We start from the raw sequence: 13,736 nt of genomic DNA on the forward strand, positions 1-13,736 counted from the left end.
CCTTCCTTCCTTCCTTCCTTCCTTCCTTCCTTCCTTCCTTCCTTCCTTTCTTTCTTGCTTTTTAAAAAGAATTTTGCTGTGATAAAAAAAATTGCATTGATACAGTCTGGAGAACAGATTGTGCGGTGACTATCCAGAAATTTCCATAGGCAGCCTTTCCCTCAGGGTCCTGGGCTCCAGGCTCCCTCCCCTGCAGGATTTTCCCCTCTGTTCCTCCCACCTCTGCCTCCATCTTCCTTCTCTCCTTAGTTCACTCCTTCCCTTCTAGATCTCCCCCCCCTCCCCCCCCCCCCTCTCTCTCTCTCTCTCACACACACACACACACACACACACACACACACACACACACACACACACTAAAATACTTTCAACATCAAAATGTAAAAAAACAAAATAGGTTGGATAACTGGCTATATTGTGTTCAGTTCTAAATGGAATATCGATATTGCCCCTTCAAGGTTCAGGAAACATTGCAGAAGAGCTGTAAGGGCTGTAAGTGCCAGGGAGAGGCTGGGCTGACTGCTGCTGGACAGCCTTTACTGAACAGGCACTCGCGAACTCCTCGCTTTGACTCAGCTGCCATGGTTACCTGCACAAGACCTCCAGGGCTGACTGAGATTAGGCTTGTCAATAGAGCGTCACAGATGGGGCAGGAGCTTGCTCCAGCCCTCACTGGGAACTGTGGGTAGTTAAGGGTTACTCGGTGCGGGGGTACTGAGCCGTTTTCTTCAATGATATAGTCCTAGTAAGTGCTCCACACCCATGCTTAAAAATAAAGATATTAAAATGGGAGGGACTCTGTTAGTAGGAGCAGGAGTGGGTAATGGAGAAGGGTGTGTTAAATGGTCAAGGTTTAGTATATAGATGTATGAAATTATCAAGGAAATATGAATTAATAAACAAATAAATTTAAATCAATCAGTTTAAAACAGTTTTAAAACCTAAAAAGAGTAATGGGAAGATAGAAGCAAAGTCCATTGTATAGATATTCTTTCTCCTCTCATCTATAGATTAATACCCAGGCTAATTCATTAGCACAGGTATCGCACACAGTTCAGAAACAGGAATTCATAGACTACAAGATAACAAGTCAGTCAGAGGCAGAGGGAGACACCTGACACCCACACAGAAGAATCATATTAGGTGGTGATGGTACAGTGGTGTTGGGGTCCAGGAACCACCACCACACAAACCTCTCAGACATTGATCTCAGTCAACTAGAGATGGTTTCTTGAACACCGCATCCCGAGACTGATGGATCAGGGACATGATTCAGGCCCCAGAGCTGAACCACAACCCCGAGTGAAGATTCTACAGGGCATTTTAAGCCAGAGAGCTACAAACATTTGCGGCAAGTTAGTCCACTAATCAGGATTTAGGGATAGAGGATTTCCTTAGGAACATGTTTTTGTTGTACACTTATTCTGCTCCTATTGGCTGGGGTATTAATGGGGTATTGAACTTGGTGAGGGACAGGCCTTGTCTAACATTCATGTCTTAACTTGCCAACCAGGATGCCAGTTGCTGAAGCACATGTCTCTTTCTGCCAAGTAGGATGTCAGTTCCCAGGGAGGTCTTGGGAACTTAAACTCTACTGGACCCCTACTCAAAATGGAAGTCTTATTCCAAAGAGTTTCTTATACTGCTGCAGGTGTCTCTCTTATGTTGGGGTCCATCCCAGGGGCAGCTTATAAAGGTATAGGTAATACATATAGAAGCTTATACATAGGTATAGAAAGTGCTGCTGGATGGTTGGTTCAGGTCCAAGCTTATTGTGGGCAACTATTCAAAGCAGTTCTATTGACGTCTATCATGATTGGTTTCCAAGAGCACAGAACATAACAGGAATACGTAATTGACTTAGTATTAGAAAGTTTCCTAGTAACAGCAGAAACATATGAGGCAAGCTATCCAGGTAACAGTTATCTAGGTCTTAACACTCCATCTAGGCATTAATATGTGTGATCACAACACTCAGGAGGCTGAGGCAGGAGCGTTGCCTGAGTTTGAGGATAGCCTGGGCTCCATAGCAAGAACCAGGACTCACTAGGGCTGGCAAGACCCTGTCTCAAAAAACAAAACAAATAAACAAGATCAAAACCAAATTCAGGGTACTGGAGAGATGGCTCAGGAGTTAAAAGACTTGGCTATTTTCAGAGGACCCAGGTTCAATTCCCAGCACCCATATGGTAGCTCACAGTCACTTCTGGGGGATCTGACATTTTCTTCTGACCTCCATCGGCACCAGGTACACAGGAAGTACATGGATATATACGCAGGCTAAATACCCATATACATAAAATAAAACAACAACAACTAAAAAGGGAATTCAATTCTAATTAAATTCCCAAAGGACCCAGGTCAGGAGCCCACATTGTACATCCCTAACCACAGGGCTGGGAGTCGCTCATGGGCTCTGTTCTTCTACCCCTGGGCTCTCTGCTTCAGTTCCTCACTGAGCCTTCATACACTGCATCCAGCTTCTTTCCTCTGCCCCTCCCTGCTCAGAGTGTCCTAGGGCCCCACCCTCCCAGCTCATTCCTCCCTAGAGTGGGGATTAGAATCCAGGTCCACAGACACCTTGAGTCATTGTCCCCTGGGCCCATCCCCTGGGCCATTGGGGGTGGGGTTGGGGGTAGTCGAGCTGGGTCTTCATGGAGCTTCGAAGCTCAATTATGTGTCATCAGCTGCAGAGAGTTTCTGCAGGATTAGAGCCATGCCCCACCCTGTCTTCCTTGTCCTCTTCCACCCCACCACCCCACGGAAATCCAAGGAGCTGACACAAAGGGATCAGGTGGGGCATCATGTGTGACAGGTGGACAGTAGAAGTGACTCTCAAGGTGGCCAGCAGATGAAAGGGCTGGAAGGTAGGTGAACCGGGAGATAACAGAGAGAGAGAGAGACAGCGAGACAGGCTGAACAGGTGATAAACCATTGAAGACCTGGCAAACAGGTGAGAGGCGGAAGCCATGAAGGAATGGCCTGGGGGAGTGGGGGAGGCAGGGGACAGAGAAAAGAGGGCAGGGGTGAGGGCACAGGGGAGGATGAGCTCAGATACCCCATCTTTCCTGGCAGACCCTGGAGGGAGCCCACCATGAGGTTCAGCATTCTCTTGCTCCTGTGTGCTGTGGGTGAGTTTTCTGAAATGGGGGTTGGGAGGACTAGGGAGGGTGTGGGGTGTGGAAAAGGGTGGAGGAGGGGTGATGGCAGCCCTGGGACTGGGTCCTTCCCTTTCCCTGTGATAATGTTTTATACTGCCACCTGGAACCTGGTTAACTGTTTTCCTGTATCCATGGGTTTGTGGACCATCCATCCATCTTTCTCTGCCATTTCTCATCTTCTGTCTTTTGTGCGTTTTATTTTGTTTTCCTGAAGCCTGTGGCAGATCTCTTGCCCCCACCTCCTGAGTGCCGGGATGTCAACCATAGGCTACCCCACACACTCTGCCATTGTCTCTTTGCCTCTACCTTCCTGTACCACGCCTCCTTCTCCTACCCACAGTCTCCATGTCTAACCCCATTTCTCTGGTCTACATTCCACCTCAGGTCTCAGTCAGGCAGACAGGGAGAAGATCTATAATGGTGTCGAGTGTGTGAAGAACTCACAGCCTTGGCAGGTGGGGCTGTTCCATGGCAAATACCTGCGCTGTGGCGGTGTCCTTGTGGACCGCAAGTGGGTCCTTACGGCTGCTCACTGCCGTGACAAGTAAGAGTCCTGGATAGGCCCTCCTCAGGTTAGAGAGGTAGAAGAGCTTCCTGGAGCAGGGCTGGGTGTTGCTAGGTAGGACGAGGCACACACAGTGGGTGGAGGACCTGGATGGCACCTCTGGTCCTCTCCCATTTCCTCCTGTGCCCTTGTCTTTCCTACGGTGTTTATCACCAGCCCCAGGCACTCTCTGACCCCAGCTAGACACAGGGTGTCACTGAACTTGAGTCACAGCCTGTCCCCCAAGAACCAAGTTCAGCCACCCTTCCTTGAGAAGCCAATTAAAACAGGCAAATTAATAATAGAAAGACTATGTACTCAACATGGTCACATTGGGAAGGGCACAAAGTGATCCAGTGATTCCCCCTCCCAGGCCATCTTCAGGGTCCCGCACTGAGACTGAGGTTTAAATAGAAGGCTAATGTTATGCATGTCTATGCAGTCCACAATGCAGTCCTACCCACCATTGACCCACCATCGTCTGGGCTTCAGCTTCAACCTGTGGTCGCCGAGCTCTTAGAACCGTGTGAAATCTCTTCTGGGGAGATACTACTCCTTGGTTGGCATCTTTTTCTTCTCCCAGAATGAGATTTCTAGGAGGGAGATTCCATTGTTCCAAAATTCAGATAGATAGGTTGATGATAGACAACTAGATAGCTACCCCTGAGCTATCTCCCCAGAACCTAGATAATCCTCTTTCTACGTCTGGACTTTGTGAAAGGGGAGCCTAGGTGCCAAGAGACCAAGAGGTTCCCTGCAGGACAGAGAGGTGGCGTCCTCCTTATCCACTGCTCAGTCAACCGCCCCGGTAGCACTGCTGGTGTTGGCTATGGGGATAAATTTGGCAGCTGGTATATTGAGGACACCCCTGCCCCATGACACCTGTTGTCAAAGAGCAGCAGAAAGAGACAGGGGCCATGGAAGTAGAAGACTAACGCAACATACATAGATGATGGGGAACAAAGACAGAGACAGAGAGAGGTAAGGGACAACCTATCGGCTACTCACTGACCAACCTAACCTCAGGTACGTGGTGCGCCTTGGGGAACACAGCCTCACCAAGCTGGACTGGACAGAACAGTTGAGACACACCACCTTCTCCATAACACACCCCAGCTACCAGGGCGCCTATCAGAACCATGAGCATGATCTTCGACTCCTGCGGCTGAACAGACCCATCCACCTGACCCGTGCTGTCCGGCCCGTGGCCCTGCCCAGTTCCTGTGTAACTACAGGGGCCATGTGTCATGTCTCAGGATGGGGTACTACAAACAAGCCATGGGGTAAGAGGTTCTTGAGTTTGGAGGTGAGAGATGTAGGATAAGAGATTAAACCATCTACTTCAGAGAGAATATGGGTGTGGGGTTAATGATCAGGGTCAAGGGTCATGGTAGGTCTTTAGAGTCATAGAGGTTAAGAGATTGAATATGAAGTCAGAAGCCTGGGGTTAGAGTTGTGACCAGAGGTCAGAGTAACACGAGGGATCATCAGGACATCACAGGTCATGGGTTCAGGCACTAGAGATCTTTATAAGGCTGGTATCATTGGGCCTCTAATCTCAGGTACTCCAGAGGCTTCAGTAAGAGGGTAGCAAGTTCAAGCCCAGCCTTGGGTAGAGAGAGCCCATATCAAAATACAAAATGAAAACGTCTATAGATGTGGCTCAGTGGTAGAACCTCTGCCTAGACTTCTCGATTGAGTGTCTGGGCTTCAGCATTAAAGTCTTTAGGTTCCGTCTCGACTAGGAGTGGGACACTGAGGTCACTGAAGCACAGTCTGGTCAGAATCTTCTCATGTCTGCATTTGGAAGTCATAGGATTTGGGTCAGGGTTTCTGTGTCATGGAATCTGGGGTCAAATGACAAGTGAAAGCTTGGAAGATGCAGAACTGAGGTCTGGGGTTAAAGTGAAACTCAGGACATGGGTTCAGGAGATAGAAGAAAGGAAGTGAGGCTGAGATTGGGAGGTAATGAGGTCAAAGGTCAAGGAACCAGGCCTATGACCTGGGGACAAGGGTCACTATGAAACTGAGTCATGAAACTCAGAGTGTTCAGGAGGCAGCAGAGTTAAGGGGAGGGGTACGAGTTTGGATGGACTGTCTGTGGGAAGAATGTAGACAGAAAGTTGGGATCTCGGAGGACTTCTACATCACCCATCTTCCATCTCCAGACCCATTCCCAGACCGGCTCCAGTGCCTCAACCTCTCCACTGTCTCCAATGAGACGTGCCGGGCTGTGTTTCCTGGAAGAGTGACGGAGAATATGTTGTGTGCAGGTGGAGAAGCCGGGAAGGATGCCTGTCAGGTGAATCCACTCAGGGTGGTGACCACAGCCAGGGCCAGAAAGTAGAAAAGGAAGATGAAGCCTTGTGTGGGGGTGGGGAGGAAGCTGAAGAGGGACACTGAGGTAGACTGCTGGGGTGGAAGGAGTTTATTAGAGTTTTCAATGCCATGGCCAGACAGAGACAACAGCATGGCAGGAGCTGAGGAGTGTTCAGGCCCCAGCACCAGTCACAGAGAGTGTGACAGGACTCTGAAAAGGAATCAGAGTTCACGTGGCATCTGAAAGTGTCTCTTTTAGTACCTTCTGAGAGTGGGTTAGGTTTCACAGCAAGACCGTGCAGCCAGACTCTCTGGTTCCCAGGCAGGAGGCACAGAAAGAGGAGGAGAAGGGGCATGTATGGCCACCAATGCTCACTTTGGTGTAAACTCACTTCCCAGGCCAGGGATTCTGGCACCCGGAACTCTGTTAGCTAGGGGCTGGAAGCCAGGATCTGTAGAATGGCTGTTGGTGTCCATAAGAGGCGAAGAGGAGGGTTGCTGACAAATATTACAGCTTGAGCTAATAGCTGGATTCTGACATCACACTCATACAGAAGTGAGGAAAAACAGGAAGAGACTCAGACCCTCCCGGGAAGGGGAAGGTGAAGGAATGGAGAGAGGGAGATGAGATTAGGGAGGAAGGGAGACTTGGCCTGAGGGAGGAAGAGGCAGGGAGGGACTAGGAGAGAGAGACCAGAATGGAGGACCGGGAGAGGCAAGAAAAGAGGGATAGAAGGCCGATAAGAGGCAGGGACAAACAGGCAAGCAGTAGAGGGCATAGAAGTAGCCAGGACTGGGTATGCCTGGGCCCCTTCGCAGATACTCCAAGGCTTCCCCACCAAAAGATGCCACTCTATCATAGGGTCCAGAGACCAACCAATTACCTCAGAGCATTCTTCTGCTATAGACCAGCCCTCCTTCCTAGGGTTGGGCATGGAAGATTGCATTCTCTTCACTTATTGGCCAGAACCCCCAGTCAGGGCGGCATCTTCCTTCCTATTGGCTAGCTGTTAGCATGTTCTCCCGGTGGTGAGCTAGCTGTGCTCCTTTCTCCCAGGACCTGGCTTGGAGCCACTTTCTTTAAGTATAGATCTCATTTCTGTCTTTTAGGGTGACTCTGGAGGCCCCCTGGTGTGTGGAGGGGTTCTTCAAGGTCTGGTTTCCTGGGGATCTGTTGGGCCTTGTGGTCAAAAAGGTATTCCAGGAGTCTACACGAAGGTCTGCAAATACACGGACTGGATCAGAATAGTCATCAGGAATAACTAAGTGACTCCCTCAGCCTGCATGCAGCTCTGCTTAGGGACCGCTCTGACCCTCGGAGCACCAAGGTCTCCTCCCTCACCACTCCAGGCTCCCACCCTTGTGAGCTTAGAACCTCTTGAAACCTCGACTACACCCATGGCAGCGGAGAGGCAGCTGTACAACTGTCTGGAATAAAAGTTATACAACCAAGCGAAGGGGCTGCACCTGTCTGTTTATTCTCCAGTATAAGACTGGAGGAAACCCGAAAAGGTGGGAGTTATTGCTGGACTTGGTTGCATAGGTCTGTGATCTCAGCACTCTGAAGAGAGAGGCGAGGGGGATCAGGCGTTCCAGGCCATTCTGAGTTTTATGAGACCCTCTGACAAAAATAAACAGTCCACGAGTAATGGTGGAGGTCTTCAGTCCCAGCCCTTGGCAGGCTGCTCTCTGAGTTTGAGGCCAACCTTGTCTACAGAGCGAGGTCTAGACCAGCCAGAGCTACACAATGAGAATTTGTCTTAAAATCAAAGGTTTGGGCCTTACATTTATTATTGTTGTTGTTGTTGTTGTATATGGGTATTTTGCCTGCAAGTATGTCTTTGAGCCATATGCATGCAGTGCTCACTGAACCAGAAAAGGACACTGGATTTGAAGCCCCAGGGATTGAAGTTACACAGGGTTGTAAGCCACTGTGCGAGGACTGGGGATTGAACCAAAGTCCTCTAAAGAGAGTAGCCATTGCTCTTAACTGCTGAACCATGTCTCCAGCCCCAGCTTTGGCCTTCTCATGAACTGGATATAAATGGCCAGAGTGGGGGTGGTGTGCTATGCCTGACTGCGCTGTATAGCCATCTGTTCTGTCTGCTATGGGATGCCAGTATGTTTTATTGTTTCAGAGACAGTCCAAGGTGAGTCTAGAGATGAAACAACCCAGCTACAGTCGTTGGCTAGTCCCACCCCACTGGTCCTGTCTCCACATTCTCTTCAGAAGGCAGAAAAGAAGGCATTCTTGCTTAAAAAAATGCCTAAGAGGGGACCTAGTGTGCTGGGAACCTGGTGTGCTGACCCCAAAGCACAGGATGGTAGCCTTTTCCAACATCCCCTTGGCAGTTCATCCCCACTCCACCCCAAGGCAGGGCCGGCACCCCCATGTCACAGAGTAGAGAACTGAGCTTCCCTGGGGTGGAGTCACCTGTCCCACGTCACCTGGGTAGGAAGAGGCAGAGCCCGTAGGGTTTGAGGCCACAGTAGGCTGCTGGCAGAGCCTGGGCCTACCCCGCCTTGTCCCACATCTGACTAGGGAAGTAAGGCGAAGGAGGCCCATGGAAGAAAAATCTAAATGAAAACATAAGCTAGGAGAACTGAGGCTTCAAACCTGAAGCTATCTAATGAGGAGGCTGAAGAGTGACTGGAAATTATCTACAGAAACCAGTAAGTGCCGGAGGCCTGGGCAGTGAAGACCAGGGGGGCCGGGGAAGGGTCAGCAGAGAAAGGAGGCCCACATAGGAGCCCTGGGGCTCCTGGCACACCCGCTGAGGTTTCTCTCTCCTTTCTTGAGCCATGGCTGTCACAGGCCCTGACCTGCCTCCCCCACCGTCCTGTCCCTGCCCCTTCACCAGGCAAGCAGCCCCACCTCTATGACGCCCCAGATTCCCCCCTCTTTGGAAAGGAGAAGGGAGGGCCCAAAGGAGGCCAAGGGGCCCGCTGGGCCTAGGCTGTGAGAAGGGAGAGGCCCACAGGAGGAGAGAGAGCAATGGAGGCCTTAGAGAGGAGACAGAGACAGGCACAATGGGAGGCCTAGAAAGGGGTTGTAGGGACAAAAAGCTGTGACAAGAGGAAACAAGGATCCAAAGACAAGCAGGGACAGAAGCCTAGAGGCAGAGACCAAAATCACACACACAGAGGGGAGAGAGGGATGTGGGGGCCCGAGACTCTGAGACCTGCTGGAAAAAAAAAGGGTATACCTACAAGAAGAGGAGACCACAGGGAGAAGAGGGGCTCAGACAAGTGATATCTTGTCTCCCAGACCCCAAGGCTGCCTTGGGAGGGCCCACACACAGCTCTCTCCCAGGGCAATAAGGCAGGATTAGAAGCCCAGTCATCCCAGCGGCCCCCCTTCCGGAGGCCAAGCCCTCTGCCTGCCTGCCTGCCTGCCTTCTCCCCAGGTGCTCAGACCCAGCCTGCTGCAGTGTCAACCGCACCCTTTAGAGTTCCCATCCCCAGAGCCCAGGAATGAATCCAGGAGAGAAGGGAAGGTTCTCCCACCCCCACCCTCATCCCCACCCCCACCCCCACCCCCACCCATTCCAGAAGACTGCCATCCTAGAAGCTAGGCCTCTTCTGTCCCAGCATGCATTTTCCCCCTCTTGAAGATGTCCTTGGAAGATGGGGAGGGACTTGAAGCCACACTCTGCTTCCCTCTGTATCTCTCACCTCTAAACTGCTGCCCCCAAACTCAGTGACCTCCGTCCAGTCCGTCCCCTCAGGTGGCTTCGTCCTGCCCTTCTCTCCCACCCCCGCCAGCCAGGGCAGCTGTAGGCACCAGCTGTCCCTTAGCCAACCACACCCAGCCCAGTCCAGCTGTCCTTCACTGGAGTTCAGCAAGGTGGAGGGAGAGACTTCACTGGTTGTGGACAGACCTCACAGGTCCCTAATATTCTACATGTTGGGACATCAAAAATGAGGTCCTTACCCAGTAGTTAGCCCCTTCCCCCTTGTCTTCCCAGTTGTGGGGCTCCCAGTTGTGGAACAAGCCAGGTTCTCATGTAAAGAAAAAGAAAAATATTCTCTAAGATTTTCTCCCGGGGTCTTCCTTCTCCGAGCAGCTCAACCTGAGTGAGCCAGGAGCCTTGCCCAACAAAGCCCCTCCCAGCTGTTTTGTTGTTCTCAATATCCAGGAAGCTGCTAGCCTAGATCCAAGCCACTCTGGAAGCACAAGGCTTTTCTTACAGGCTTGGGGATTGGTGTGAGAACCAGGAGGTTCCCCTGGGGGAAGGAGGCAGGTAGTCAGAGAAGCAGAGAGACCCAACAGGTGAAGGAAAGAAGAAAACCCAAAAGCCAGCATTCTGATCGCCTCTTAAAGTGATTAGACCTCCCTCCTTGTCCCCAGGGGAACCTGGCGCCCGCCCTGCCCTACTCCAGGCCAGGATGATTCTCCGACTCATTGCACTTGCTCTGGTAACAGGTACGGTGGGGCTTAGAGGGAAGGGGGGCTCCCTATTCTACTTCTAAGGCCCCCCAGCTACAGTGACACCTGCTTGGAGATCACCCCCATGAAGTAGTCTGAGCTATACCAGGCATAATCAAGTGGGACTAAGAGGAGGAATGGGGGTGGGGGTTGGGTCCCCTCAAAATCTTAGGACAGCCACTAATGACCTGGAAGTATAGTCTTATGCCAGCACGTGACAGCTAAGAATGAGAACAGCTATTCTTTTGCTTACTTTCATTTCTGGGGTCTCTCTACCAGCCTACCCCCTCTTATGCTTGTACTTCATCTTTTGCCCCCTTCAGGGCACGTAGGGGGAGAGACGAGGATCATCAAGGGTTATGAGTGCAGGCCTCACTCACAGCCATGGCAGGTGGCCCTCTTTCAGAAGACACGGCTTCTCTGTGGGGCAACCCTCATCGCCCCCAAATGGCTCCTGACAGCAGCCCACTGCCGCAAGCCGTGGGTGCGGGGGCTGGGGCGGGGCTGGGCGGGGCTGGGAGGGGGCTGGAGATGGAGAGATGAATGGAGAGAGGGGCTGGGTCCAGAGAGAACGTGTGGGGGTGGCAGCAGTGGGTGGAGGGGTTGGGGATGGTGTGGTGTTAGCATGGATGATCAGACTGGAGAGGGTAAAGTAGCATTAGTGTGTATGACGGAGGCCTGGTTGGTATGAAGATAGAGGGTTTGGGGATGGAGTGGCATTAGTTTGTATGATGGGGATCTAGTTGAGTTGATGACAAAGGAATGAGGTGGTCTTAGAATAGATGATGGCCTTAGTCAGGATGAGGATGAAGGAGCGAGTGATGGTAGATGGGTCTGGGTGTTCACAAGGCACAATTCATCATCTCTCCCTCCCCACCCCTGCCCTGTCCCCCTACCTTTCTACCTCTGACCACATCTCTCCCACCTCAGCCATTACGTGATCCTCCTTGGAGAGCACAATCTAGAGAAGACAGACGGCTGTGAGCAGAGGCGGATGGCCACTGAGTCCTTCCCCCACCCCGACTTCAACAACAGCCTCCCCAACAAAGACCACCGGAATGACATAATGCTTGTGAAGATGTCGTCTCCCGTCTTCTTTACCCGAGCTGTGCAGCCACTCACCCTGTCCCCACACTGTGTCGCTGCAGGCACCAGCTGCCTCATTTCTGGATGGGGCACCACGTCCAGCCCCCAGTGTAGGGGCTCCTGAGGGAACCGTGATCCGGGTGGGAGATGGGGAAAGGAGACCAGATGAATCTTCAGAGAGAAAGATCAGAGTCACTCAAGAGGCATGGTGATCTGGAGCAGTCAGGAGAGGGATGAGCTAAAAGGAAGATGAGAAATTCTGAGGGACTCACTTTTGGGCCTCAAGACTGAGACAGGTGTGAGGCAGGTGTGAGACAGGTGTGAGGCAGGTGTGAGACAGGTGTGAGACAGGTGTGAGACAGGTGTGAGACAGGTGTGCGGCAGGTGTGATTCCCAAATCTATAACTTTCTAGTTGTGGGATCTAAAGCAGGTGGCTTTACCTCTCTGAACCTTGGTTTTTTTTTTTTTTTCCTAAAAAGAATAATCATATCTACCTACCACAGTGGGGTCAGAGGTAATGCACAGAGAACAAGTAGTAGGAAGAATTTACTCAATGCATTGCTGTTGCAACAGTTACAAGCATAGAGATGGGTTCAGGGCAAGGATTGTCCCAGGTGCTGGCTACTGTGGTGGGGTTGGAAAACCAGGTGACCACTGCTCACACCCTTCACTGCTGTCCCCACAGTGCGCCTGCCTCATTCCTTGCGATGTGCCAATGTCTCCATCATCGAACACAAGGAGTGTGAGAAGGCCTACCCGGGCAACATCACAGACACCATGCTGTGCGCCAGTGTTCGGAAAGAGGGCAAGGACTCCTGTCAGGTCAGCAGGCAGGGGCTGGATCTCCAGCCACATACCCATTGCAACCTCCATCATCTTTACTGACATCCCCAGTCAGCCCTGATCACAACCATATCCAACCCTGCCTCCCCATGTTCACCCTCCTCTCCAACTCTGCCACCCATGAAGAACCTCTGGGCCCTGACCCCATTTATATTCTCACCCAGAATCCCACCTTCATCCCACCCAGCCTCTCACCATCAATCTCTTCCTTCACCTGCCCACCACCCTCACTACCGTCCTCACCCCCTCCCAACCACCCCACTCAACTCTAACAGGTTGTGTCTCCTCTCATGCCAGGGTGACTCTGGAGGCCCCCTGGTCTGCAACGGATCTCTTCAAGGCATCATCTCCTGGGGTCAGGACCCATGTGCCGTCACCAGAAAGCCTGGTGTCTATACAAAAGTCTGCAAATACTTTAACTGGATCCACGAGGTTATGAGGAACAATTAGAGGGGACCTGCTTCCCACCACCCAACCCCTCCAACCTCTTCTTAATGCTTTGACTTCTCTTCATTCTGCCCTAAGAAGTCCTCAGCTGGGACCCTGGCATGTACTCTCTCCGACCCACCATGAGTATAGTATAGGGATGCTCTAACTTGATGATCGACCTGGGGCCTGGAATCAAATCCTGACTTGAACTAAATTGTGACTCTGGACATGATCACCACTGGTTTTGTTTGTTTGGTTGTTTTTTGTTTTGTTTTGTTTTGTTCCCAGCTTTGAAGACAGTCCCTGGCATATCCCAGGGTTTCAATAAATATTTGTTAAATGATAAATGATTCTGTTGAGTGTCAACTGCATATTAGTCCTGACCATACAGAGGGTGTTTAAATGTCATATGGGTATGAGAGTTTGCCTGTATATTCGTTTGTCTGACATGCACCTGCCTGTCTGAGGAGCTCAGAGGAGGGGTCAGATCCCCAGCCACTGTGAGTGCTGGGAACCAAACCCTGGTCCTCAGCAAGAGCAGCAAGTCCTATGAACCACAGAACATCTCTCCAGCCCCCCAAAGATCTTTTAAATGTTACTAAGCAACTGAATGCTCACAAGCCCCTTGGAGATTGGTCCTATTTTTCTACCCACTTTTGCAGACCATGAAAGTGGGCACAGACAGATGAAGGTGCATGCTCACAACCACCCAGCTGAGACCTGAAGGGTTTAAAAGCCCAATGACTCTTAATTATCAACGCAATGCCACATTAACATTAATGCTCAGTTTGTTTTCTTTTTATGTTACTTTAAAAAAATTTTTTTTAGTTTTAGTTTATTTTTGTTTTCCATTTATTTACTCATTCTTTTTTTAGGGGTGGGCAGGGAGAGGCACACGCCATGGTGCACAGGTGGAAGTCAGAG

At 51.0% G+C, this 13,736-nt stretch overlaps 2 protein-coding genes across 7 annotated transcripts; both read left to right on the forward strand.

The window, feature by feature from the left end:
• The first annotated feature begins 2,786 nt into the window (after positions 1-2,786).
• On the forward strand, positions 2,787-7,477 carry Klk12 (kallikrein related-peptidase 12). Of its 3 annotated transcripts, none has more exons than XM_006541174.4 (6): positions 2,787-2,953; positions 3,076-3,131; positions 3,546-3,705; positions 4,732-4,988; positions 5,874-6,007; positions 7,135-7,477. In XM_006541174.4, exons 2-6 carry the CDS (start codon positions 3,095-3,097, stop codon positions 7,288-7,290), a joined length of 744 nt encoding a protein of 247 aa, XP_006541237.1. In that variant the 5' UTR covers positions 2,787-2,953; positions 3,076-3,094; the 3' UTR covers positions 7,291-7,477. The 3 variants fall into 3 exon arrangements, with proteins under 3 accessions (XP_006541237.1, XP_017167777.1, NP_081373.1); XM_017312288.2 differs by having other exon boundaries at positions 2,854-2,867; NM_027097.1 differs by lacking the exon at positions 2,787-2,953 and having other exon boundaries at positions 2,996-3,131; positions 7,135-7,377.
• A 1,035-nt stretch (positions 7,478-8,512) lies between these two features.
• On the forward strand, positions 8,513-13,159 carry Klk11 (kallikrein related-peptidase 11). 4 transcript variants are annotated; one of them, NM_001177373.1, is made up of 6 exons: positions 8,513-8,697; positions 10,376-10,450; positions 10,777-10,933; positions 11,384-11,649; positions 12,226-12,362; positions 12,681-13,159. In NM_001177373.1, exons 1-6 carry the CDS (start codon positions 8,655-8,657, stop codon positions 12,831-12,833), a joined length of 831 nt encoding a protein of 276 aa, NP_001170844.1. In that variant the 5' UTR covers positions 8,513-8,654; the 3' UTR covers positions 12,834-13,159. The 4 variants fall into 4 exon arrangements, with proteins under 4 accessions (NP_001170844.1, XP_006541069.1, NP_064358.1 ...); XM_006541006.4 differs by lacking the exon at positions 8,513-8,697 and having other exon boundaries at positions 10,202-10,450; positions 10,777-10,937; NM_019974.2 differs by lacking the exon at positions 8,513-8,697 and having other exon boundaries at positions 10,225-10,450.
• Positions 13,160-13,736: the final 577 nt, after the last annotated feature.

The sequence above is a fragment of the Mus musculus genome, chromosome 7, assembly GCF_000001635.26.
Source record: "Mus musculus strain C57BL/6J chromosome 7, GRCm38.p6 C57BL/6J".
In the NCBI taxonomy this organism is placed as follows: domain Eukaryota; kingdom Metazoa; phylum Chordata; class Mammalia; order Rodentia; family Muridae; genus Mus; species Mus musculus.

What these genes read in the sequence shown, in the direction of transcription:
- Klk12 (XM_006541174.4), top strand. Translation starts at nt 3,095, where the DNA reads ATGAGGTTCAGCATTCTCTTGCTCCTGTGTGCTGTGG. An exon ending in TACTACAAACAAGCCATGGG is followed by an intron (nt 4,989 to 5,873) that starts GTAAGAGGTTCT and finishes TTCCATCTCCAG; the next exon opens with ACCCATTCCCAGACCGGCTC. An exon ending in CCGGGAAGGATGCCTGTCAG is followed by an intron (nt 6,008 to 7,134) that starts GTGAATCCACTC and finishes TCTGTCTTTTAG; the next exon opens with GGTGACTCTGGAGGCCCCCT.
- Klk11 (NM_001177373.1), top strand. Translation starts at nt 8,655, where the DNA reads ATGAGGAGGCTGAAGAGTGACTGGAAATTATCTACAGAAACCA. An exon ending in GCAGCCCACTGCCGCAAGCC is followed by an intron (nt 10,934 to 11,383) that starts GTGGGTGCGGGG and finishes CTCCCACCTCAG; the next exon opens with CCATTACGTGATCCTCCTTG. An exon ending in AGGGCAAGGACTCCTGTCAG is followed by an intron (nt 12,363 to 12,680) that starts GTCAGCAGGCAG and finishes CTCTCATGCCAG; the next exon opens with GGTGACTCTGGAGGCCCCCT.